This window comes from Nannobrachium achirus (assembly GCF_963921795.1).
Source record: "Nannobrachium achirus genome assembly, chromosome: 13".
Taxonomy (NCBI): domain Eukaryota; kingdom Metazoa; phylum Chordata; class Actinopteri; order Myctophiformes; family Myctophidae; genus Nannobrachium; species Nannobrachium achirus.
Genome location: NC_137833.1, coordinates 36,023,341 through 36,050,805, shown reverse-complemented (window position 1 = coordinate 36,050,805; position 27,465 = coordinate 36,023,341). Strand labels below are relative to the sequence as shown.

The following is a 27,465-nucleotide window of genomic DNA, read 5'->3' as shown; positions in this document are numbered from 1 at the left end:
ACAGCAACATCTATGAGGATATAGTGATCTGTAGATCACAGCATCTATGGGGATATACATTGATGTTGAATTACCTCTTCCAAAAGCCCAACTTAACAGGAATGAAAAAAAAAAAACTGATTTTCTAACCAAAGGCAGTGTATTTTTGTGTTTCTATTTTCTGCACCAAATCATGTCCGCTTTTTGCAGCAAACCACCAATTGTGCAGCAAACCAAAATCCTAGCCAAGGTCTTTTCTTGTTTTGTTGCGTTTGATCATGTTTTTCCTCTATTTTCTTTATGTATGTTGGCCCTTTTTCATGACTATCTGCCAGTGAAATAAAAATGCTGTCTAAATATTCCCATTGTTACCACAAGAGGGCAGTGTAAGCTTTGCTGAGTGGAAGGAACTGAACTCCTTGTATTCTTAATTTCTATTCTATTCTTCTTGTGCTCTGGAGAGATAACATGAATATAACTCATTAGTCACACCAGTAAAACCTCCAAGAACATTCACAATGTGTTTATTTTTTCCAAGTCATCCACATAATAAATAAAGACAATTCAAACCAATTACACAAGACAGAAAAAGGGTGAAATAGCTTGGCTTTGTGTGGTAAGGGGCTGACATGGAAGCAGGCACTTTATTAATGGCTAGTTATTATTACTTAGCAGGACTACAGTTGGGATTCTTTTTGAATTAAGTCCATTTAGCAGTAACCTGCTATTGGGGTAACCTTTATTTGGCAACACAGGTAAGGAACAATGCCAGGAAACATCTAAGAGCACACCAACATAATGTATCTACAAAACACACACACTCTTGCAACAGAAAGCCAATCCCTGGACATTGTTAAAACTGTAGCATGCAAGGAACAAGTATCTGAGCTAATCTTCGATAAGTTGAACCCATAACCATTTAAAACATTTTAGTTTGAGGACTTCATGTGTGCCTATATTTGCCAAGCTTCTAAGAGAATGGTGTGGATAGAAGATAACAGACAGGTCCAGTTGGCTGAAGAATTAAAGGAGAATTTCGGTCCAAAACGGGTATCTTACCTTTCAAAGTATTTATTTGGTTCCTAAAACTGTTGGTCCAGGTGGTGTTTCTTCAAAAGAAGCAATATATTCAATATCAATATATATATTTCCTTGATCTGTTCGACCCAAACAGGCTTCAGACAGGAGTGAGTGGTTGAAATGTTAATCCGGTTATTTTTATCGTTACACGTCGGCCTCTGATACTGTTAGTAACACAACCGAGGGATAACATGACCAGAACACATCTCTCGCTGAGTGTTGTTGAATGCAAGTGAATTGAGACCGGAAGTACCACGATACTCGGCGAGAGACTGGATTTCCAATGGGAGATCAAAGTTGAGCTTTTTATATACAACAGTGGCGCTGGCCTGGTCATGTCATCGCTCGGTTGTGTTACCAACAGTATTTGAGGCTGATGTGTACCGAGAAAATGGACTTTGAAGCGAGAAAAATAACCGGATTAAGATTTCAACCACTTGCTCCCGTCTGAAGCCCTGTTCGGGTAGGACAGATTGAGGAAAAATTGAATTGCTTCTTTTGAATAAACACCACCTGGACCAACAGTTTGGAAACCAAATAAATACTTTGAAAGGTAAGATAACCTTTTGGACCGAAATTCGCCCAAGATGAAAAGTGTATACACAGGAAAATGTCATGTCAGTTTCTTGTCAATGCACAGCTGTAGTCAACTTTGCCATGCGGTCTAATGTAGTGGGTACTACTCTGTTGGATCGCTTTCCCATTCTATGTAACAGTATTCAGCAATGTAGCTGTTAGTTGTTTTTAAGTGTGAATTATATATTCAATCCCATACAGGTTCACTTGTGTACTCACCAGCAGACCTTTAAACTATATGACTGAATGAATGACTATTTCGCACAAGGCATCTGCACAGTTTACTAAGAATTTTTGAATTTTGCCTGATTAAAATACACAAAGCGACATTAAATTGAACTATTTGGTAATTAAAATAAAGCTGACAAAGTCAGTGGTACCGTTCCTCATGTGTATGACAATGACCAACAATGGAATAACACTGTACACCAAGTCATTGTGGCTGCATACTGTATATGGTCACAGAGACAGTTTGACATAACTCAGTTCTAAAAACGGAAACCATGACCTAGCAGTGACTTGAAATACAAAAAATAAAACGGATTTAGTCTTCGACTAGATTTTGGATTAATTAATTAATGTGAAACTTGCATAAAATGCATCACACCAAGTTCAGAGTACTACAATTAAATTGACTGAGTGTATGAAAGCACCCCACAGATTTGGATATTAGTACAGAGATTAGAGAAGCGGTAAATATCGAGTCTTGGATTCAAGTACTATTTTCAGTCAATAGGAAGTAGCTTGCACCCTTTAAAAGCTCCCTTATTTACTTGGCACAAAATGGTTCGTAAAAATACCGGGCCCCACAAATATTGTCGAGCAAATCTTTGTGCACTTAAGCCAGCTGGTTACGCAGGTTAAAATAAAGTTCTCTCATTGCATTTTAATAGCCACGAGCAAACTAACGTGTCATTAAATGATTTCTCCCCTCAGACAACGTTGACTATGGGTAAATAAATAAAATACATTTTAAAGAGCAGGCAGGTGGAGAGGGGCTGGGTGAATAGCAGGTTGTCTTTGGCGCACACAACCAGTTAAGTTCAATGCCGGCCCGCGCTGTTTGTCTCACACTAATGGGATCTTGCAGAGAGAGAGAGCATCTCAGATTAGTCTCGTGGTCGGTCCACCATCAGCTTTGGCTTGAAATCCAGTGCCAGTGTTTTCCACACAACATAGTGTTTCTTCTCTTGGTCTACGTAAGGTTCTACCCGTGCCATGCCAGTCCAGGCCAGGGAGTCTATTAAACAATTAGAAGTAGAAATTACACGAGGAAGGAGAGGCAACCACGACGTGCTGGTCAGACCTGACTCACCGGCAGGTCGGCATCCTCCAGGTTGGGGGTCGTTTGCGGAGCATAAGGCTCGTAGCTGCTGCGCCGGCGCCACGGTGACTCCAAGTCGGCGGCCGTGGCGGTGAACATGGACGGGTCGCAGCTCACTTGGCCAGGCGCGTCTCCTGCAGGGACAGGCGCGCTGGGTTGTGACTGGGCCGCGGCAGCAGGCTCATGAAGTGCTCGCTGTCCCACGCCAGGCTGCGGGCATGTGTCGCCCGCGAGAGCAGGCCCCCCGTGCCCCCGCTCTGGGTAGCCGGGTGGCACGGCAGATATGGGCGAGCGAGGGGCGGGGGGCCCCGCTGGGCTGCGGTAAAATGTGGAAGGGGAGGAGCGGCCACCGTGTTCCTGAGGTGGAGGGAGTGACAGAGGGATAGAGAAAGGGAAAAGGGAGAAATTAGACAAACGGTGAGACAGTTTGGAAAAGATAAACAAAACCTGCTCGTCTAACAGATCATGTTTGTTTTTTTTAAAGAGCGAGAGATAGTTACAGACTCAGTTTAGCACCAGAGCTGCAGGGTGGAGCCTGACGCAGCAGTAGTAGAGTTGAGTTTTCAAAGTAGTAGGTAGTTTCAGTAGTAGATGCTGAAGAAAGGAGCCACGATAGACTGGTGGTGGTAGTTGTAGTAGTAGTAGTAGTAGTAGTAGTAGTAATAGTAGCAGTAGAAGTAGCAATAGTAGTAATAGTATTAACAGCAGCAGGAAGTAGATTATAGCTGGGTAGTGGCAGAGGATAGCAGAAGAAGAGAGAAGTGTCTTAGGAAGCGGTGGTCAGTTGTTTGCAGGCCTTGTTTTCACAGCTTGTCACTGTCAGATTTCACTCTCTGAAAGACAAGATGAGATGGGGGGGGGGGGGGGGGGGGGGGGGCAGCAGAGATCGGAAATGCAAAAACAAAAAACAAAAACAAGAAAAAAGGGATTAGCCACACTGAGCAGTTGGACAGAGACGAGTGACTTGACTACAAAGCATCAAGTTTACTACATAACATGTAACAGGTAAGGGTGTGCTAGTAAGGGTTCTCCCAAATGCGTTGAAGCATGTCGCTGTGCTCGACGGGACTGACATGTCTGAAACATCTTGGGGGAGAACCCCCCCGGATGTGTTTACTGTATTAGTTAAGTCAGTATTTCAAGACCGTTAAAACTGCACTTTTACTGCATTGCGGGTTTTAGTATTTTTTAGTAAAGGAGAAGGGGAGGGGAGAGGAGCGGGGTTATTGTTTGATGTGTGTGTGTGTGTGTGTGTGTGTGTGTGTGTGTGTGTGTGTGTGTGTGTGTGTGTGTGTGTGTGTGTGTGAGAGGTGAGAGAAGAGTCGACATACAGGCAGCGGACAGGAGGGAGGAGGAGAGACAAGCAGGATGTCACACATCTAAGACAGGTACACAGCTGCAGCAAACTGCAGAGATGGAGAGAACAGGGCCGTGAAGGAGGAATAAGTAACAAAGAAAGATAGAGAGAGAGAGAGAGAGAGTGTGAAAGACACAAATACCCAAGTGATACAGAAAGTGAGAAAGGAGGAAACCGGAAACAGGGAAGAGGGAGGAGGGGGGGGGGGGGTGTGCAACAGATTTTCACGGCCGGAATGTTCAAGTAGCCAGTGCAGTGTCTGCGTGTCGTGCGCATGTTTGCCACTTGCACACCGTGCACGCCTGTGTGTGTGCGTGGCACTGCGTGCGTGATCATATTACAGGCTCACATGTAGAACTGTCTTCTCAGCAATGGGGATAGGGGCTGAGGTGAAGCCTATGTGAAATAAGCTATGATGAGCCGGTGGGAGCCAATGACTGCAGAAGGTCCTTCCAGTGGTTACATGACCGTTAGAAAGCTCTGTTCAGCCACTCACATCAGTGCATGGGGCAATAATGTGCATCAAAATGCTTTCATGCATTTGAGCAGCTCGAGGTGCGCTTAATTTCCCTTCGCCGTGCTCATTTGGCGACAGAACCTCGCGTGAGGGAGAAGTTGAATCAAACGCACCTCACTGGTATATGGAATTATGCTTAACGGGTGATATTTAAAGCGTAACCTGGCCTAGAGCTGGCTGTGAGGGCGCAGAATGGAATGGAGCAGGAACTGCACTTCAATCCGGAAGTGTAGAAAAGTGTGGAATTAAAGAGAGCCGGAGCAAAAAGGAAAAGAGAACAAGTGGGCAAGAGGAGCAGCGAGGAGGAGAGAGGGGTGAAGGAAGGGATTGTTGGGGTCGTCGCAGCCGTACAGAGGGTTGCGTTTCTTTTTTTCTTAGGAAAGGAGTGTTGGGAAGGGCCAAAGCGATCCAACCCACTCTCCCTGTGCCGTCTAAAACAAAACAAAACTTAACAAAAAATAAAATATAAACGGCCAGCCAAGTGAGTGGAAACAAAGTATAAAAAAAATAATAATAAAGGGTGAGCTTTTTAGTTTTTATAAAGGGCAAGGTTGGGGGTGGGGCTTTAGGACGTACGTGCTGCTGCACTCCCCGATTCGGGACGTATACCTCTGTATACAGGGGTTCGACAGCCGCCTGGTCTGCCGCATCTGCAACAACACAGTGCAAAGCTGGATTAGAGCAGAGGGGCCGTCCGCCCACAGGGAAGAGAATGACAGAAGAAAGGAAGGAAAGACAAAAAGAACAAGACGTAGAGGGAAAGGGATGAGAGAAGAGGGGGGGAGAAGAAGGAAAACAAAAAGAGAAGAGAGACCAAGGTAGAGAAACACAGAGCAGTAAAGTAGTTACAGGTTACTACCTAACCATGGAGGACAACATACCCTCTGCAGTCAGTACCGTGTATCTGGCTTTACCTGTGCCCTGCATTCTACATGAATGCTAGCTTCCTGTGTGTGCATGACGGTGGTTTGAGTGGCTCTGAACGTTAGGGACCTTGGACGGTTAGGACATACTGTAAGGCAGTGGTAGTTACTTTGTGCTGCACCTACTTAATTTGCATTGGCTCCAACTTATTGCAGCACAGATGGAGAAACAACCACAAGCTGTTTCCTGAGGCTAGAAACCGAGACAACAGAAGAGAGTCGGTACCAAAAAGAAGGAGAAAAAAACAAAAGGATGGGGGAGAGGGAACCCGAGCATGCAGTTGCACCCTTAGTTAAGACCCCTGATCGTGGAGCGTAGAGTTGGGATGTTGAAGGCACACGGTTCAAGTCTTAAAACACGTCCACAGTCAAAACGTGTCCCGTCTAAAATCCCAGAGTCAAGTCACCAATATGATGATCTCATGTCAAGTTTATTTCTTTTTTTTATATAACTTTATTTATAAAGTTTTTCAAGTATGTCAAGTTTATTTCTAAACATAGATCTGTTTTACAAGAGTTGTGCTTGCTAGAACCTACTTTTGATCTGGACTGAACAAATACTGTATGTCTATTTGCTGCTGCTGTACAATGACTGCCATTGTATACTGTACTCCATATGTTTTATAAATAAACTCTGTACAAAAGGTTCAGAAACGTTATTTCGTCGATTATTCTCCCATTCGATAATTAGTCACCTTTACAACGAGGTACAACTTTGAAGGACTGTGCATTCATGGAATGAGCAACACAGCTGTGCAAATAAAAGCCAACATCCCCAGCGGTAGTCTTCTGATATACTGTACCATATACCAGTGTTTCATAAACCTTCAATTTTCAAGGTCTCCCATCAACTCTGACAGTGTACAATTGGAACCAAATGATTTGGTTCCATTTGTACACTGTCAGAGTTAGACTTGTATGGGTCAATTTAGGCCTCCCTAAAGGAACCCACAGACTCCTTGGAATCCACTTTGAGAAACACTGCCTTATACAATACAAACTGTAGAAGGGAAGAAATAATCAATGAAATAATTTGAGGAGACAGCAACCAGAGCACTGATCAAACAGATTTAAATGAGCAAAGCGGGATCAACTCCCGTGGGAAGTGAGGCAGGGACAAAATTACAGCCTATTTAGCTAGTGTCATTTCGTTACTCCATTTCATTCCACTAAAACTTTTCCTATTCGTAAAAAGACTTGATAGGACCAGAACATATGTAGGCCAGTCTTGTGCTTACTTTCTAATACGAATACGATTTAATTAAATGTGCAATTTGTGGAAATCTTGTATGGTGCAGATTGGCTACGCTGTATCCATGGCTTGCTGCATGAATAGAAACATACATCGTTATGTGTCTTCAAAGTGATGCACACATGAAAAGACACGTTCTGTCTAACCCTAACACAAATTATTGTCATAATTTAAGAAATATCCAGATGAAAAAAGCTATCTTGGCAATGAATTGCTCTCAAAATCTAATCTGATGTTTTTTTTAAGTGTGTAATGTAATGACCTGAAAGTGAGCTAGTAGTGAAGAAGTTGTGTAGTTCTACCAGTAAGACGCTGAATTTCTTGGCCATCCGGACTGGCCAGTGATGTATATCGGACCAGTTACCCATATATGGAGAGTCAGACCCCTGGTACCCATAGCTATTCACAGATATGGGCTTAATATTGATGGGATCAGGGATCTCCATATATGGGCATAAAAGGGATTTGGTTCTCCTAGCATCGCAGGGATGTCCATATATGGGCATAAAAGGGATTCGGTTCCCCTGACATCACAGTGATGTCAGAGCATGAGAGTCTGCGTTATGTCAGAGCTGCTAACCCATAGACCGTAAAAAAACGTACATGCACGGACGGATGGACAGACAGACACGGACATGATGTGCCGTTTCTCATAGTAAACTGCGACCTTCGGTCGCAATAAAGCACTGGTCATCGTTTTGCATTCGTGTTTAAAAATGTCTTTGCTTTTCTTGAATGTATAAAATTGCTTGTGTTAGCACATGTTCTGTCCTAAGTCTTAAATGCCTGTTTAGCACCTTATAAGTCTGTACTGTAAAAAGAAATGACTAAATTGACTGGATAGTCAGAACTCAGAAGACACGAAGAACTCAAATACAAAAGGCATTTGGACATATCCTTCTGCATGTTGTACCTGACCTGGAGAGGGTACAACAAGTGAATAATATACTTTGTTGACCGGGGTCCCACAGGGGTCTACTCTATACTTGTCTTGGTCCTCTCTTTTTTTCCCCTCCACACAAATGTCTTTGCTGATCTACAAGCTAATAACATGCTGCGAATGGTTGTGAGCCATAGATCTGCTATATTGTTTAACAGATTATATAATTAATGTCTTCATGCCACCAATACATACAAAACTGTGGAACAACCTACCGAAGGCCTTAAAGGAGTGTAAATCCCTACCTTCCTTTAAAACTGCTATTCAAAACTGGTAAAAGAAAACAAATCCTACCCTTACCTCCCCATGGCCTTTCTATTGTAAATACCATTTATTTTGTGTTTTACAACTTTTTTTTCTTTTTTATATATATTTTCTGCATAGTACTTTGTTTTATATGTCATTCAATGTTATACGAGTTAAAAAAGGACCCCAATTGAAACAAGCCCAAAAGCTTTATAGAGGTGTTTATCCTTTTAGTTGACCTTGTACCAATGAACTGTACTGTCATGAAACTGTACCTTTTCCAATGCAAACTTCTAATAAAGTCTTCAATCAAACAAACTGTATTTACAACAGTGCAAGGCAACAATGACACCACTTCCTTTTTGGAATATTCAGATTTATAGCCGGTCTAAAATAAAAAACAGGAAGTTTGAGGCTCTTCCAGTCAAATATTTCACATCGTTATCGGACAAAGTAAAGCCCTTTGCACACAGGCGCGTTTAACCGCACAGATAAAACGGACAATATATTTTTTTGAAAAGAAAACAATGATTCTCTATGACCTCATGCACACCGTCTCCGAATTAGCCGTGCGACGAGTGGCTGCCGCCGTGCGTTTTTCTCTCGATCGAACTCAGTTCGATTCGTGCGTCTTGTCGCATGCGGTAAAAAACTCATCACTCTTTTTATGACTCCTTTTTGGATCCGCAGCGCCGATTCCGCACAGCCTTGCACACCAAATCCAATGCGTTTTATTCATGCCGCAAACGAAAAAAAACGCAACTGTCCTGTGTGCAAAGGGCTTAAGTCACTACGTCTTGCTGAATAGCCAAGAGTAAGACGTTAGAGAATTAAATATAGCAAGTAATTTCAAGTCATTGCACCCGAGCGGTGCAAGTCTCCCCTTGCGCACGTGTGAGTCCAAGTCAAGTAAGGAATTAGTCCAGGGTCCTAAATCAGTCTCAAGACTTCAACTCTGTAAGTCAAGTCCAAGTCCGTTATGCTTCTAGTGGGTGTTGTGGTGTACTGACGTGTGAGACACATACCGTAGCAGCAGACCTGCCAGGGCCCCGCTGGGCCACAATAGCCCCCGACACAGCCTTGATCCAGCTGTGCATCTCCTCTGGACTGTCCGCCTGGTGGAGAGAGACATGGGACAAATAGGGCTGTCACGGTTATGACATTTTACCATGACGATTAATTGTTGCTCAAATATTTGCGTTGGCAGATATGACACATAACCTCAATATACAAAGAAATAACTGACACATATGACAACTTTATACTTACAAAACGAACATTGATAGTGGAAATAGCTGATCTACAAGCTTGATCTACAAGCTTGTAGATCTGCTATTTCCACTATTTTTGAAAATGTTTGAAACTATATGAACATTTTTCAACAGGGAAACGAATATGCCGATTTTGACAAACCAATTGCGATTATGTCAAACAATTGCGATTATGTCAAACAATTGCGATTATGTCAAATAATTGCGATTATATCAAATAATTGCGATTAGACGATTTTGTAATACTTGTGACAGGCCTAGGGACAAAGAGACAAGAGTTTGAGCGAGTGTTGAGTGAGTGAGACAGGAAAAGAGAGAGGGAGAGGACAAAACTGACTGGAAGACGGAAAAAGCAAAGAGAGGGAGAGATAGACATTTGGTATGGGGGGATGAAAAAAAGGAGCAGAGAGAAGAAGTGATAAGGAAGAGGGGAGTACACAAATAAAGACTTTAGTGCAGGGGTCTTCAACGTTTTCAGGCCAAGGACCCCTTAGTTGAGAGAGATATGAAGCAGGGACCCCCACAACCTGTTTATAGATTCCATAGTGTTTCATTGTTTGACAGCACAATCATCAGTATATTTTGGAATCATGTACATTTGTGTTTTCAGATATTTAACCACTTGAACCGTCAATACTTAAAAATCTTTACCTTTCACTCTGTACTTAGTCTGCTCTTTTTTCCCCTCTACACTAAAGCTTGTTGCCAAAAATAGCCGATCTACAAGCTCAGGCGTTGTGAGCTTGTAGATCTGCTATTTTTGGCCAAAGTTCTCAGAATATGGACGCTATAGGGGTTCAAGTGGTTAATATAAAAAGTCAGAAAAATTGAAGACCCCTGGTTTAGCGTGAGCATACCAGCACGGTAATGCCTAAACATGTTGTCTCATTAGAATGTACATCCTACCTGTATATAGAAGGTCCTAGACGTGGTGACCACTTCAAACAGGTTGTCCCTCATCATGATGTCACTACAACAACAGAGGGGGAAACAAAACAAAATCCCATTATACACCCATGCCATGTCAGACCTGAGCAACACTTTTAACAAGCAAAGGTTAGATTTCTTCAGACAGTAAATCTTTGTGGAGAGTTTGTGTTTTTTTTTTTCTTGTAAGATCAGGTGAATGAATGCTGGGACTTGTTAGGACACCTCTGTTTGCACTCCTGGACTTTGTGCACTTCCTTGAGGGGGATCATTCGCAGCGGCTCCTTCTCCTGAAGACAAAGAGAGAGGACACACATTAGAGCACTGGAAATATGAAAATAATAGGATCGCTAGGGCTGTCACAATTATTATATCATCGTCTAATCGTGATTATTTAACATAATCGTGATTATTCTTCATAATCGTTTCCATTTCAAAAATAGTGGAAATAGCTGATCTACAAGCTCACAACGCATCGCATCGCGACGCGTTGTGAGCTTGTAGATCGGCTATTTCCACTATCAATGTTCTTTTTTAAGTATAAAGTTGTCAAATATGTCAAGTAATTTCTTTGTATATTTAGCTTATGTGTCATATCTACCATGTGTAACTTCAAAGCCTAAAAGCCAAACAGAAATGTAATTGTCAACGACAAAAACACAATTAAATCGTTAATCGCAATTATTTGAGAGAAAATTAATCGTCATGTAAAATGTCATAATCGTGACAGCCCTAAGGATCGCAGTACAGAATTAAAGAGAGAGTCAACGATGCAACTGTGACTGTGTGCATGCATTCACTAATGGTGTGCTTTTATCAATATTACCGTGCATGCGAGATGCAAAAAATAGGAAAACTTATTTGGGGAAACGCGAGTCGGGCCTTATTCACGACTCATATGGTAATTAGAACTTCATTGATCTAGCACTGAGGCAAAAGTTGATGGCCTTGTTGATAACCAGACAGATGGTGTCGAATAAGGGCTGGCCAAATGTGGACAGGAGTAGAGCAGCTAGCTGTTATGCGGTGTGTGTGTGTGTGTGTGTGTGTGTGTGTGTGTGTGTGTGTGTGTGTGTGTGTCAGGGCAAGCTAGGACATAAGTGGAGCTTCCAAATTCCATGGAGTAGGGCTGTAACATGTTGGAACTTGGGAGAGTGTGTGTTTGTGCCGCTTCTCCTGGCTTAAGGCTGTGTGGGAGGAATCAAAGCCACGTGTTGCCACCATTGCACGCCGTTGTATTGAAGTCCTCCCAAAATCATACAATAAAAGTGAATTACCAGATCCGATTTGAAATAACTCATTGCATTTTCTTCCAGCAGGAAATATCGCCTCTTCCAGTTCCTCATCTGGGGGGGTGACAGCAACACAATGTTAGCATTGACAATTTTAGCTGGCAAAAATGAAATTACACTGGATTTGTTGTGGAGTTTGTTAGCAAAACGTATCTTGAATCGGCATCATTGAAGGTTCCTAAATATCGAGTACAATTCTCTCACTGAGTATTTATTAATGAGGAGGACACCAGCAAATCCCCTTTTCTAATTCAATTCTGCTGGATTTCTTTTAACTGGCCTAACAGGGGCTTTCCCCAACAGAGCCAGGGGCCTAATTTCATGGTATTGGCCAAGCATAACTACCAGACCATACCTCGTTTTGGGTAGCCTCGCGTAGCCAGGCTTACTCATCTGCGAAGAGAAAAGCCTGGTGACAATATCAGGCGGAGACCGTTCAACTTCCGCCGTGAGAATTTCAACGGAAGACTACTAACGCATGACGTAACTTCCGTTAAACACAGCACTTCCGCCACTTCCGCTAGAACCAACCGGACGTCATATTGTGGCCAGGGTGCGTTTTGGGTACGATTAACCCATTTAGGCCTACGATTATTGACTGCTTTAACTACTGAAAAATAGCAGATATACAAGCTCACAGCGCGGCACCGAGTGCCGCGCTGCGAGCTTGTAGATCTGCTATTTTTGGAAAAAGTTGTGAAAATGTGTGCAAAATCTTTGCTATTTTTCAATAGTTAAAGCATAAAATATTGCGTCATAATGTGTTCAGGCCTAAATGGGTTTTAATGTCTTGTGAATGAGCCTGAACAGAACTCACCACGGCTCCCTGCTTGACGCAGTAGCCAGATTTGATGACCGTCTGCTCCTGAGACGGCCTGCCCAGGAAGTAGGGCAGCTGGCTGTGGGAGCGTCGCAGGGCCTCCCGCTCCGTCCCCTCTGCACCGTCGCCCCCTTCATGCTGGAGGGGGAGATGTGCAGTTACAAACAAACATCCAGTTTGTACAAAAAGTCTCCTTAATCTAAAGCAGTGGTTCTCAACCCTTTCAGGCCGCGACCCCCAAAATAATCATATTTTAACTGGGGACTCCCCCCACCCTACGAGCACTAAGAGTTGAGGCATTAGATTGTGTATAACACGGTTCTGTTGTGAAAATAGCCGATCTACATGCTCACAACGCCAACGCGAGGCGTTGTGAGCATGTAGATCGGCTATTTTCACAATTTCTGCTTCTAATATTAGACAATTTGGCCAAGGTTTAATTTGTCATTTTAGAGGTAGGTAAGACACCTCAGGGCGACATGCAACCTCGCAATTCTTGGCCACCTGGCCAGTGATGTATATCGGACCAGTTACCCATATATGGAGATCCATGTACTTAGTACATCCCTTTTATGCCCATACATGGAAATCCCTGTCTGAACCAGGGGCATGGGCATTCCCATAAGAAGTCCTGTTAGATATGGGCTTAACTCATTTAGTGCCACCCCTTTCACCACTAGAGGGCGCCCAGTGGCCAGAGAAAATCCCATAGAGATATGCTGGTATATGCAGAAGCCCTGCAGCCATGACTTGCCTGAACACTTTCCTTTGTGCATGACTGCATGTACAGGAAGAGGATGAAGTTAGCTTGAAGTTAGCTATTGGCTACCAAGCATTTTAGAAGCCTTATTTTCGTCAACTTAGCCATGATTAAACCTTGCACACCTCATGCATGGGAAAAAAACAGAGAAGAATGAGCTCTGAAAAATCCAATGCAATCCAGAGTGGATTTGTGCAGTTTGTTCACAGCTTTCAAACAAAAAAATCCGATTGGAAATCCGTTCAGGCATTCTTGAGATAATCGCCCTTATGTTTTACATGTAATGTAAACAAAAATGGCTGCCCTGTATGTTAGATGGGGTTGTATGGGGGTGGAACATGCAAAATCGCGATTGAAATCATGTTCACCAGATTTGATGGGGTCCAAAAAAAAAAAAAAAAAATTCAAAAAAATTTTTTTCAAAAAAAAAAAAAAAAAATTTTTTTTTTTTTTTTTTTTTTTTTTTTTTATCCCGAACTTGTTCGGGATAGGCACCCTGTGATACGATCATATATCCCGAACTAATTCGGGATAGGCACTCAATGAGTTAATATTGATGACATCAGGGATCTCCATATATGGGCATAAAAGGGATTCTGTTAGAGTGGTTGCCATGACATCACAACATACAATATATATTTATGCCCATACATGGAGATCCCCATCTGAACCAGCCACACAGATATGGGCCATGTCTTGGCCATCTGGCCAGTGATATATATCGATGACATCAGGGATCTTCATATATATGCATAAAAGGGATTCTGGGGAATACCCATATGTGGACTTTTACACAGGTGATGTCACCTGTGATATCAACTGTGATGTCACAGTGATGTGTCAAGGGAACCAACCCATAGACTGTAAAAATGTGTACACACTGCTTCACGTCTACACGCAGACAAGCTGTGACAAACAGCGACCTTCGGTCGCAATTAAAAAAATCCTAAAATTCTCACTTTAGAAATGTGCATATACCTCTATACACTTAAAATTTATGTTGGTTTGTTTACTGTTGAGTGAGAAAACAATGTTGCACAATAAGTTAATAATGTGGGTCCCGACCCACAGGTTGAGAACCACTGATCTAAAGCAGGCTATGATGTTATGCATATTATCAATACTAGACCGGGCAAAAGCCTACTCAGGGAGAGTGCAAGTCGGAAATTAAGAAAATGGGGAATAATGCATGCCCCAACCGGTACCCAGTGTGGTACCCGTGGATACAGGTCCATTGGACACCTAAACCTTAATGTTAAATTGCCAGTTTTTTTCATAAATTGTAAAAAGAAATTGTGCTTTGGAAAATGGTTGGAAATTATGTAGAGTATAGGTGATTTTATTTTTACATGCACAGTACATCTGACATCATTATAAGACCTATTGTAAATAAATCCTTCAACTTCTAGATTATCCCTAAAATGATTTATAGCATTTCAAGAAATATTGTACATTTAATGGTACATTATAAGCACTTTCATCCAATGCGCTTTACAATGATTGTGCATCACACGCAGCGCACACACACACACACACACACACACACACACACACACCCGATGGCGGAGGAAACCATGCAAGTCACCAAAATGCTCTTCGGGGGCAATTAAAGGTTCAGCGTCTTGCTTGAGGACACTTCGACACCAACTCATTTTGGGGGTCCTTGAGCACCAGTGAACCCCAGTGAATCCTTGTACCCAGGGCCCAGAATTGTGTGCGACACCCCTGGGTTGGCCTATCAGGGAAGCCGATGCCCAGTGCCCACCCCCTGCGACCAAACAGAGATTCGGGGCATCCTCCACAGATCCAATCAGGCACAGATATACAAGTTTTTTTTGGTTCTCAGAAACCGTTGGTCCGACCAAATTGTCACATGGCACTGCACACCCCTGGGTCATCTGGGACTCACACGCCAAATGTATTCCATTTACCTGCGTCTGAGTAATGATCGGGACACCTCCTATTATCTCCGTCTTGTAGGAGACCTGTTTCTTGGGCCCGGCGACATCCAGCGAGGCTTTCTGGTTCTCTGCATTCTGCTGGCTATCACACGTCTTTGGGACCTGTGGGGAAGAACACACGCACCAATTCACCCAAATATTCAGGCACGTTCAAGGTCTCCTGTCATAGCACACGTACGACGTAGACATGGGACTTGTCAGTGGCTCCAACTGGGTTCACATTCACACCAATATTGTCGCTATACAGGCTGAACTTGACGAGCCTGTTAATTTCACAATGCATCCAAGTCTCTCTGGTAGCCATTTCCTCAGAGGCCTGCGTGGTAGAGGACGCATAGAGCGCAGTGGAAATACTCCTCTTTTCCTCAAACCGGGGCAACATTCAGCAACAATACAAGCATCCTGTTAGTCATGCTCTGACTCACTATGTGATGGCTCGACGGCCCACTCACTCATTTGTGTATAGCAGAAATTAAATAATGGCTGCTCCAAAAGGCATTCAACCTAAGCTCAAAACACAACCGAACAAAGGAAAGTATTTTGTGTGCATGAGTGTGTGAAGATGAGTTGTGTTATTCTGCATGCATGTGTAGTGCATGCTTCTGTGTTTGTGTGCGCTGTGCATTTCTGTGTGTGTGCGCGCAGGCATTTGTGTGCATTACGTGGATATTAAGTGTGCTGTGTGTGGGCTGCTGTGCATGTTTCTGTGGCCTTGTAGTGTGCGCTTCTGTCAATTTATATATGCTGTTTGTGGTGTGCATGATCCTGTGTGTATTTAGAGTGTGTGTGTGTGTGTGTGTGTGTGTGTGTGTGTGTGTGTGTGTGTGTGTGTGTGTGTGTGCGTCTCTCTCACAGTGATCTTGGTTGCTTTGTTGAGTGCGTTGACCCAGTCTACCAGGTCCTGTTGGTCGTTGGCTTGCAGGAAGAACTTCCTCATCCCTGCGTTGATGACTGTTGCATGACACAGGCACAAAATAAATAAAAGTGTCACCAGTGGAAGACAATAAAATACCAAGTTCTGCAATGCAGAACAGCAGCATTTTATCCACTCATTCACTCCATCTTCCCCCTGTATCCATATCCATTTACACTTGTCAGCAGTGGTTCAGTCAATGTAAGAAATGTATTAAATGTGTCCCCAACCTAGTATAGCATTTTTGCTCTTTGCCATGTATCCAACGATACAATCATTTAGGGCAGGGGTCTTCAACGTTTTCAGGCCAAGGACCCCTTAGTTGAGAGAGAGATGAAGCAGGGACCCCCACAACCTTCTCATAGATTCCATATAGTTTGACAGCGCGATCATCAGTGTATTTTCGATTCATGTCATTTGTGTTTTCAGATATTTTATCACTTGAACCGTCAATACTTCATAAACTTGACCTTTCACTCAGTACTTGGTCTGCTCTTTTTCCCCTCTACACCAAACCTCACAAACTCACAAATCCGTTGTGAGCTTGTAGATCTGCTATTTTTGGCTAAAGTTCTCAAGAGTATGGACGCTAGGGTTCAAATCGTTAATATAAAAATGGAGAAAAAAGTTTCTATCACACAAAGATTTGGAAGACCCCCTGAGGACCCCCTAGGGGTCCCGGACACCCTGTTGAAGACCCCTGATTTAGTGGAGTGATAACAAAGGACAAAGGCTCTCCTGAGGAGTATTTTTTCTTCACTCTCCTTAAGAACCAAACAGCTGCGTAGAGGTGATGAGCGCTTGTGTTACCCATGTGCTCTGTGCGCTGCAGATTGAGAGTTGGCCCAGTACTACTGTATAAGCGGGCTGTCTGACCATCCGCCTGGTGTAGCTAATAGGATGGGGCGTATTGAGAGCACGGCTCCATTAACCATGGATGTGTGTGGAAAGTGAGAGAGAAGCCTGGGAACAAACTCTCTCTCTCTCCCTGCACTACTACCGCCCTCGCTCACTCACACTGGATGACCTAGCTGGAGGCAACATCAGCCCGCAGCTTACCACTCACCAACACCGTACGGTCAAAGTTTAAACCACTTTCAACCTGGCGTTCCTGTTTTGGGTATGTCATTAGAGGCACGGGAGCTTTTTACAAAAATAGCAAATCTGCAAGTTCACACAACGCGTAGCATCCTACGCATGACGAAGGACAACGCATAAAATTGGGCTTAAGCGATTAAGGATAATAGCACATACCCTGTCCTTCCAGAGCACGATTACACAACAGTTGTGAAAGTTGGCCTGTGCACAGTGCACACTGACTACACACATGCCCCCCCCTTCACACAAACCCTGGCACACCACCATTATCAATCACAAAGAAGTTTTTGGGTCAACCCCCGATTAGCTATGAATCAGTGATTTAGGCACTGAAAGCATCGCTTATGTCTCTCCTCCTCTCTCTAGTCTACATCCTTTCATCCATCCCCCTCTCTTGACCCATCGTCCAAAGTACCCAAAGTCCCTCTCTGTCTCTCTCCTCCACTGCACGGAGATAAATTACATTAAAGCTTGACTGGTAAGTCAGGGTGAAATGAGCTGCAAATAGCTCAAACTTTGTGACACAATGGAGATAATTCTTTCTGGTTCCCTCTGAGTATGCGCATGCAACTCTGCCTGCACCAGCTCTTGGGACACATGCAAAAAGCCTCAGTCTCTCCATCTCATTCAGAGGACCAATATGGACAACTAAGGAGAATGTACCCATTAGCCATACTAAGAAGTAAACGTTAGGTTCACATAATGTCACTGTCCTGCAGAAACCTTGTATCTCCAAGTTTCAAATTCGTATGCTTTTTCGTAAAGTAAAGCCCTGCTTCATACAAGACTGTCGCACAAAACTAGTGAAAATAGCAGATCAACACAGACTCAATGCCTCACGGTGCTAAAGGGACATATTGATGAGACATTTTGCCTGACAATAGTCCTCTACATTCTGTAAACGTTAAAAGTGGCAGATAAGATTATTTTGCTCTAGATCTTATTAGTAGCATCTGGCTAAGTCCCACAACTAGGGGGTGGGGGCAGGAGTTGCACACTGGCTATTTGTTGGGGTAGTGGGCCTCCTGAAAGGCCTGGGAATACTGATCTTGGCAACAGTGGTGGACAAAATATATACTCAAGTATTTGTACAAATTATGAAGTACATTTGAAAATACTGTAAGTAAAAGTAAATAGTGAAACTACCAAGCCTACAGCACACCACGGTTTGACACGGTGCAAGCTTGAAGATCAGCTATTTTTATTATCTTAGAAATAAGGCTTTAAGAGGTTAATTCAATTCATAATATATATTTTTTTAAGTTTAGGTCCTAAGAGTCCCTTCCTAGAATTGCAGTTAAAGTCACATGCTTGCTTGCAAAAACAAATACTCATACTTAAGTAAAAAATACTTAAGTAAATGTACTTTGTTAGTTACTGTCCACCACTGGTGTCGTTGGTTGCCAATATCTGAGTCACAGTAACGCATGCACAAAATATGTGCGCAATTGCGTCAGGCACAGGCGAATCAGAAGAACACATGACTTGGTTTGTCTTGGAAACATATGCACATATCTGTATGCTGGCTGGTAAACACAGCCGCACAAATACGCATTCATGATTCACAAGCTGCCACTCAGAAAGCCTCACTTTTCCTGAAGCTACACCCATTTCGGTCAGATGACGTCTCCAAAATGCTTTCCCTGAAAACGACAATGACGATTCCTTTCAAGTCACTGCAGGGAGTGGGGGTTGTAGCGATCAGTTTAACATGTGGCACGCAAACGGCAGTTTAAAAATACCCTCCCCTACGTTTCTGAATTGGGTTCCGATTAGGATGTCTGTATCCTGTGGAAATCTCAACATGCGAGCCCATGTGTACACGGCACGCACACGCAAATTCACACATATAGTCAGGGCAAGTAAACTTCATATATCTCTAACACACACACACACACACGCACACAAGTGTTTCCTGCTATTGAGGCTGAATAAAGGAGGGGGGAGCTGGTAAACAATAACAGGGGGCTGAAGGTTTGGGCCTCAATAACTTCCCAATGCTAAGGGATGATGGCTCTTGTTTATGCAACATTCTCTGTTAGTGTTCCATTTGTCAAGACTGCACAAGCACAGAAGACAGGGATGGAGGTCAAGGTATGAATGGCTTAAAGGCTTTAAAGCCTGAATTATACTTAGTTGTGCATGGGGGTTGTATATGGCTGTCAACCAATATTCTAACCCAAATTTGAAGTAGGCCCCTCTAACCTTGCACAGCAGCTGGCTTTTCGAGATCACAGAGCCATCCATTTGCAGACACTTCAACTTACATTCCCTTGCTTGTTGAGTGTCCGCAGATACACAGACAACTCAGATCTATGTTTTATAATTGACATTTGGGTCCCGGGTATGTTTATCCTTATGTGAAACTTGAATTGCAAATTAGTAACCAAAGTGACATTCTGTATATGTTTTTATATATAACTTAACCATTATGACAACCACCCATCGAGTCAGTGTTGCCTAAACAGCTGGCTACCTGGTCGACAGAGCGGTGAAAATGTGTGGAATGACACTCTAGGCTGAGATTGAGGGGTGACACAAGGACAGTGTGCATTCCTCCCACAGGCTACAGTGACACACTGACATTCTTTTTGAACATTAACGGTGTGTGTGTGTGGGGGGGGGGGGGGCACCGATGGCCTAGTGGTTCACTTAAGGCGATATAGGCTCTGACAGTGAGACGTGGGTTTGATTCCCAAGCCCGACAACATTTGCTGCTTATCATTCCCCGTCTCTCTCTCCCCGTTTCTTGTCTCTCACTCTTCCACTGTACTACTAAATGTGGGAAGGAACATATCTTTTTTTAATTAAATGGTGTGTGTGTGGATGAGGTTTAATCGAAACGGAGCTCTGCTAAGTGGAGACCTGATTGATTGTTGAGTGACCAGAACCTGTGAGTGAGAGTTAGTGAGAGAGTGTGTGAGAATGTGTGTGTTCTTACCGAAGCAGAACTCTGCCTTAGGCCTCTGCTTCGTGGCGTCGCTGACCTACAAGTAAATGGGAGGAGACGGGCGCTCATCAGCCATAAAATACTTAAACACCACGAATGTCATGTTTACAAACATCACCTTCTGAAAGATGCAGGAGCAGGGCTTACCTTTGAGATGTAGGTGAGCTTAAGGGAGCCGACGCACTCCGTTCCGACGGGCAGGTTCTATGGGTACGAAAAGGCTATTAAACCAAACTATCGCATGCCAATTCAAATTTAAAAAGGAATCACGAATTGGCATCAACAGCCTTTTCTCTGGAATTAAACACTTGAATGATGTGGCGGTGGAGGGGCAAAGGAAAGAGCTTGTGGTGGTTATGTACATATGTACTGTGTATTATACACACATAAATGTCTTTCCATAGCTCTAGACTAGATGATCTAAATTCAATGTCATTAAATTTTCAGATTTTTTTTGTAAAGCTATAAAAAGAACAGGACTGAATTATTCAATACATCGCCTGTCCTACATGATTTATGAATAAGTCATGTACTGTAGCAGAACACTGACAAATAAGACATCTTGAGTCTTACACACACATTTTGATTGTGTGTGTGTGTGTGTGTGTGTGTGTGTGTGTGTGTGTGTGTGTGTGTGTGTGTGTGTGTGTGTGTGTGTGTGTGTGTGTGTGTGTGTGCGTGCGTGTGCGTAAGGGGGGTGGGGGGGTAAATGCACTCTCACATCACGGTCTCAGAGACTAGTGTGCATAGTTTTTGAAACTACCCAGAACGCTTTGGAGCGTTCTGGGTAGTTTCTATCCTTATTGCCAGCGAGGCACCTCACCTTTATCAAATAACTGCTGTTAACTAGTTACATACTTGCCAGTGTCCCACTCCTGTATCTGCGTGTCTGCTGTCAAGTTTCAAACAGATTATTGTTGGTTCTCCCTCCTTTTCTGGTGGGCCAGCTTGTATGAGGTTACCCTTTACCTACAGTAGCTTTACCGACCAAGACAGCCAAGCAACCAGACTGCAGACAGCTAAGCTAACTTTAGCCTACCTGCGTGGTGCCCACCCAGGTCACTGGAGAATAAGCTAATATCAGCCAGTGTGTAATTACCTGCGGATTGCCAGCAAAGATCACTCTTTAACAGCTAAGGTACCCATTTAGCCCCTGCAGTTACCCTGTAGAGACTCTGTGCAGATTGCTAAGGGCAAAGCTAACGCCAGCCATGCTGCTGTGTTACCTGTGGGTTGTCCATGAACCAGACAAGGCTACCCTGCTGCGTGTCCAGGATGAAGTAGCGCCGCAGGAACTTGCCACTGCTCTCATTCTCCTCGATGTCCAGGAAGCCACAGATGCGGTTCTGCCGATCCACGTAAGGCATCTCGACGCCGGGACATTCCCTGGCCCGCTGGGGCCGGGACTGGAGAGGATCCGGGGGAGGGGGTTGAGGTGGAGCGGCGGTGATGGCGATGGGAAGAAGTGGACTGGCGTGGCGGGGATGGGGAAGAAAATCCTGGAGGGAAAGAGAGAAGAAAGTGGAGAGGGGTGTGGGTGTGAGGAGCGCGCGAGGAAATGAGGAGTTTCAGTGTGCGTTGTGGCGAGCTGTGCCAGCTCCCTCCCACCCTCCCTTCTCTAGCCCTCTCTGGTCTCTCTGCCACCTGGAGCTCACCACACCACCGCTTGCCAGGCGATCATGTGACACAAACCACAACCCCGCCTTTAGCCCTTTATATCGCCTACTCTCTGTCTGCAGCTCTTCTGTCTTCTCCCCCGCTCTCTCTAACATCTCCTCTACCCTCCCTCCCTTTTTTTGTTCTCCTATCTCTTACACCGTTCTGTCTGCTGTCTCTCCTCCCTCTTTCCGCTCACTCTCATCCTATTTGGCGAGCCTCTGGCCAGCCCCCACCATCCCCCTCCCTCCTCCACAGCTGAGAGCAACTTGAGCGTGGCCTAGAAAGAGAAAAATATATATATATTTATCACAGGAGCTGAACCGTGTTTCACACAAAGCGAAAACACACGCAGAGGAGCTGGCTAGCAGGGACTGGGCAATATTTAACCTGCTGAGAAGCGACAATACACACACACCTCACAGAGCAGCTACTCACTGGAAATCCATATAACAGACAGTAAATGATTAATGTGTGTCTGTGTGTAGCAAGTTGTGTGAGAGAGAATCTCTCTCAACGTGAAACCAGCGTGGGTGGGCGTAGAAATATTGTAGCCAGCATACTGCTACATCAGCCCTGTTAAACGGTTGTGATTTTGAAGTTGGTCTAAAAAAAATGACGCTTCGGAAAAAGAAAGATAAAGACTCTCTCTTTCTCTGGGACATTATGAGCCTTGTGTGGGAGGACAGGGGGCAAAGCCGGGACAAAAGGCCTGCTTGTTGTGGATCAACTCAGGCCTGAGAGAGTCACTGTTGGCCCAAGTATCGTCCAGAGTCATCCCATAATATGAGATCCAAATGAGCACATACACAATTACACGTTTATATGCACATGGGCATGCAAAGAAGCAGCAGCAACAGTATCAAAGACTGACTTTGTAACCCGTCCACTAAACAAACAATTATGTGAGACAGAGGTGGCTTGGTAGCATTTGGTCATTTTGTACCCTTGGTGTTCATTTGCTGATGCACAACTGCACACGTTTTGTAGGCATAAAGAGAGTGTAAAACCAAACCTAGACAACCTACATAGGCATTTACAACACCTACTAGTCTAGAGCTACACTGAAGCCTAGACAATAAAAACCTGTTAATTAACTCTTGAGTGTATAACAATTTTAACTGAATGGATGGATCAATCGTTCAATTGTACACAAATGGATAAAAATAACACTGAGAATATTATTGCGCAGGGTTTCGATGTAGTAAGGCCAGTTTGTAGCCAATATTTCGTCACAGTCGTGTGGGAAAAATAATAAATAGAGAGGCTAACGCAATTCATATGACATGTTGCATCAAGTCCTGCACCCAACAAATGTCTACTCAAGTATATCCATGACGGGGCGATGACACCCTTTGATTTGGCAGATGCTATATTCCATGACAGGCAAGACTGTGTGTGTGTGTGTGTGTGTGTGTGTGTGTGTGTGTGTGTGTGTGTGTGTGTGTGTGTGTGTGTGTGTGTGTGTGTGTGTGTGTAGAAGAGAGGGAATGGAATGAACAGCCTGATGCACAAATGCGAGGCCAGGGGCGTCAATTGGGTATGGCAGGGGTATGCAGCTGCCATACCCTGGGTCCAGGGGAGAAAATAAAAGTTACTTTTAAATATAAATCCATGAATGTCTCTTTGTCTATCTGTGCTGGTTATTATGTTGGTAAATTACAGTAAAATAAGTTAAATAACTACAAATGTAAAATTTAACAAAATGGTCACTTTAACAAGGTATTATAATTATATTCTCCACACTTGTATTCTCCCCATCTTGACAAAATGGTATATTCCCAGGTTCCGCAAGTCAGCTGCACAGGTGCAATGCATTATTGTTAATTGTGGCACGTTTACTAACATGCTAAGTTTAGCAGCACTTGAACAACCATTCCAGGCTGCCATATCCAGCCCAAGAAACCGTAGAAACCAGTGTAAAAAACTGACAAGTCTTTTTTATTTTCAGACATTGTGAAAATAGCCGATCTACATGTGTTGTGAGCATGTAGATCTGCTATTTTCACAATAGAACCGTGTTATCCAAAATGTAATGCCTATTTTCCATGAGGACTCCCATCTTTGCCATACCCTAGCTTTTGCTGAACTGACGCCACTGTGCGAGGCGAGTAGCAGAAGACAGTTGGACAGACTGTGAGAGCAGCAGGGTAAAGGTCATCCTGAAGAGAAGGTCAGGATGGGGCATGTAGCGCTCACTGACTAGGAGCTGTCTCTTCCCAACTCAAACACAGCTCCAAAAACTCTCACTCTTTCCAGACTGAAGGAAGGCTTTGTCCACCATCACACAGCAGCCCTTTGGTCACACAGAGCAGGTCATGAACAGTACAAAAGGGGTGGGGGGGTGTGGGAGGGCAGGACCACAACACAGTGCGATGCTCATTTCTCTTCATTTATGGACCCATGTCAGCAAATAAGAATGTGACCTCCGTAAAACATAAAATACTTTATGTACTAGTATTACCGTAAATCTGCCTCCTTAGATGAGCAGACAAAGTCCATTCCACTCACATGTATGTCATTGCCAAGCCATATTTTTTGGTTCACTCAACATTTAGGATTTCCAACAAATGCATGGCTTTTTGATCACTTGAGAAAAAGGCTGGCACGCCGAATGCGAGGCCTTGACACGTGTCTGTAGGCTGAGCGGACCATTAGCCGAGCGAGTGCCCACGCTGAGCAACCGATAGCCTCGCCCCCAAGCATTGCCAAACGCGGCGGGGTATCACATGAAACTAAATGAGCGCTCTCTCCATGTATCACCTGCTCCCCGCACGCGTCTCTCAGCTGGGTTTTGGCTTGGCAATGGGTCTGGGTCTGGGATACACGGATTCCACTCCAGCTGCTACCATCACACATGATACATATAAAGGGAATATGGCCATTTGACTGTCTGGACTCACAATTTCCATGTATTAGTTAGACTCATTATTTTAACCAGCCAAACTACCAAATGATGGTTGGTGTCAGCAGCCCACTGAAAAAGTGATGGCAGTGTTAGCTTACCAGCCAGAAGCATTTGGCTGGTTACTGGTGTTAACACACTGGAGCCAAGAGAGGGAGGGATAAAATAGTGTGAACGCAGGAAGAGACATACAAATCATCAATCAATGACACACGTCACACACATGGCTAGAGAAGTAAAGAAGAACCTAATAGCTCACTACTTCTATGACACCTGAGAATATCCCTCAGGATCAATAAAGGTCCACCAATCTACAGTATATAACTTTTGAAGTAGCCAACTAGCCTGCGCAAGAGTCCACTCCACAGTGTCTACTTTATTCATCTCCACCACATTCCTTCCTCCCTTGTCTTAGGCATACATTAATCCTGCCAAACAGGTACTACCTAAATGAATTAGTGAATTTAGACATACAGAACAGACAATGTGATGTCACCAGGCAGGCGCCCCTAGGTAAGGGAGTTTACTGTGAGGGAGGCCCTCATAGTGACAAGCCCTGTCATGCTGCTGCTGGCATGGAATCTGTCTCCTTCACTCCCTCAACCAACAAACATACTTGTTCACTTCTAAGCCAAATCTGGCTAACCTAGGACTCAAAGTTCTATAGCTTTTCCTGAGGCCAGGGTCTATCCATGTCATGCCAAAGCTGCCTACCACATTACACCAGCTACATACACATAAATATTACAGTACACTTTTATGGCAAATAAGAAAAGCACCAAGGTTACCTATGCTGCCTGGCACACGGCTCTCTATTCCGACATGTCGCCACTCCGACAGTGACTTCTTATTGTCGGAGTGGCAACACTAACAGAGGTTAGGGTTAGGGTAAGAGATAGGGTTAGTGTCGGAATGGAGACATGTTGGAAAGGAGACATGTCGGAATGGAGAGATACACTCGGCACACAGGACATAATCAGTGTAATAACATCAGTGTAATAACTTCATAACTCATAAATGTACAAATGGAAACAAATTGAAACATTTGTACACTTTCAGAGTTTTTTTCCTGTGCAGTTTTGAGACTTATTCTGTTAGCTCAACTTAGTTAATTCAAACAGCATATATCTGTGCAGACCAGAGAGGATCAATGCCAGCCTGGAGAGTGAGCAGGACTTTATTCTTCATGTCTGTCCGAGACCTTTCTGGACAATTTCTGTCTCAGAGATGTGCACACCAGGCCTGTAGTTTTAGGGTGTTCTGTAGCCCTTCTACAGTCACATTTCATGATGAGGCCTGATGGTACTGACACTGCTACAGAGACAGTATAGGCAGCACTATGATGCTACAGTAGGTTTACACTTAAAGAAATCCCTACACATGAAGACACGACATTAAATCCCAACGTCAACAGTCAACACCAATATCATCTAAATATAAATATAAATATTATAAATTCAAACTCTTCCCAAATTCCCAATCATGTCTCGAGTCTCGACACGACAGTCCACTGGCTGGTCTCAACCAGATTCCATGGATAACTTGTCTTGGCTAACGTTAGTGTTTTCCAGTAGACTGGTAACGTTAATAGCAGCGTAACACGAAGGCGTTTAACGTTTTCTTTTATAAACAAATCATCGCACAATACTGTCACCAACATCTACTAGCTTTTGAACCGCATTTGGTCGACATACTGTTCATCGGACCTCACCAAATGGTACAGTAGGGTTAGCTTTAGCTTCGATACCTAGCTAACAGTGGTGGAAAGGGTACTCACGTTTTACTCAAGTAAAAGTATCAGTACTGCAATGTAGAAATATACTCTGTTACAAGTAAAAGTCCGGAATTCAAAATGTACTTGAGTAAAAGTAGGCTACGAAAGTGTTGGCATCAAAATGTACCTAAAGTACCAAAAGTAAACGTACTCATTATGCAGAAATTGCATAATGTCCCATTTCAATATGTATAAAGATCTTTTTGAAAACAGCAGATCTACAAGCTTACAAGTGAGCTTGTAGATCGGCTATTTTCAAATGGCCCAAATTGATATAGGCTATGGGAATATGGCTGAAGTGGAGGGGGACATCTCTACAAAGTAACTAGTAACTAAGTTTTCAAATAATTGTAGTGGAGTAAAAGTAGGCTACAATATTTGGATCAGATAAGTAGTGGAGTAGAAATAAAAGTATTGGAAATTGGAAAGACTCAAGTAAAGTGCAAATACCTTAAAATTGTACTTAGGTAAAGTAGGCTACTTCAGTAAATCTACTTAGTTACTTTACACCACTGCTAGCTGACGCTAACCTAACCTACTAACCTTTAACATGCTTTACTTACTGTTCTAACCAAAGAAATAAAAAGGTCAATATATGAACATGTCAGTCAGTCAGAGTCAGAATCTAATGTCTAACGTTGTGCATAATCTGTAGTGAACGTTACAAACAAAGTGGCTAGCATTAAGCTAACCTGTCTGCCTGGCATACAAGTTGTGTCCTAGCTACAAACCAAAGCTAAAGCTAGCGTTTGATACTATAGCTCGTTACTTTCACTATTTAATGTTCCTCATAGCCTGAAACAGTACATGAGATCATTCATCTACGACGTGTTTCCAACCAACTTACCCCGTTGTCTTCTCGATCGACACTCAGTGGTGGTTTGTGTTGGTGAGTCTCTCTGTGTCTCAGCCCATCTCTCCACTCCACTCCTGCCTGATCCCAC

General features: G+C 43.6%; 1 protein-coding gene across 2 annotated transcripts; it reads right to left on the bottom strand.

Moving 5' to 3' along the window:
- Positions 1 to 511: 511 nt before the first annotated feature.
- On the bottom strand, positions 512 to 27,465 carry LOC308296593 (pleckstrin homology domain-containing family A member 1-like). Of its 2 annotated transcripts, none has more exons than XM_080739905.1 (12): positions 27,369 to 27,465; positions 21,413 to 21,685; positions 20,334 to 20,390; positions 20,178 to 20,223; positions 16,079 to 16,176; positions 15,196 to 15,327; positions 12,502 to 12,642; positions 11,670 to 11,738; positions 10,618 to 10,682; positions 10,372 to 10,435; positions 9,220 to 9,309; positions 512 to 3,316 (listed from the first exon to the last, which is right to left on the bottom strand). In XM_080739905.1, exons 2-12 carry the CDS (start codon positions 21,551 to 21,553, stop codon positions 2,936 to 2,938), a joined length of 1,284 nt encoding a protein of 427 aa, XP_080596031.1. In that variant the 5' UTR covers positions 21,554 to 21,685; positions 27,369 to 27,465; the 3' UTR covers positions 512 to 2,935. The 2 variants fall into 2 exon arrangements, with proteins under 2 accessions (XP_080596031.1, XP_080596030.1); XM_080739904.1 differs by lacking the exon at positions 27,369 to 27,465 and adding an exon at positions 5,410 to 5,483 and having other exon boundaries at positions 2,924 to 3,316; positions 21,413 to 21,680.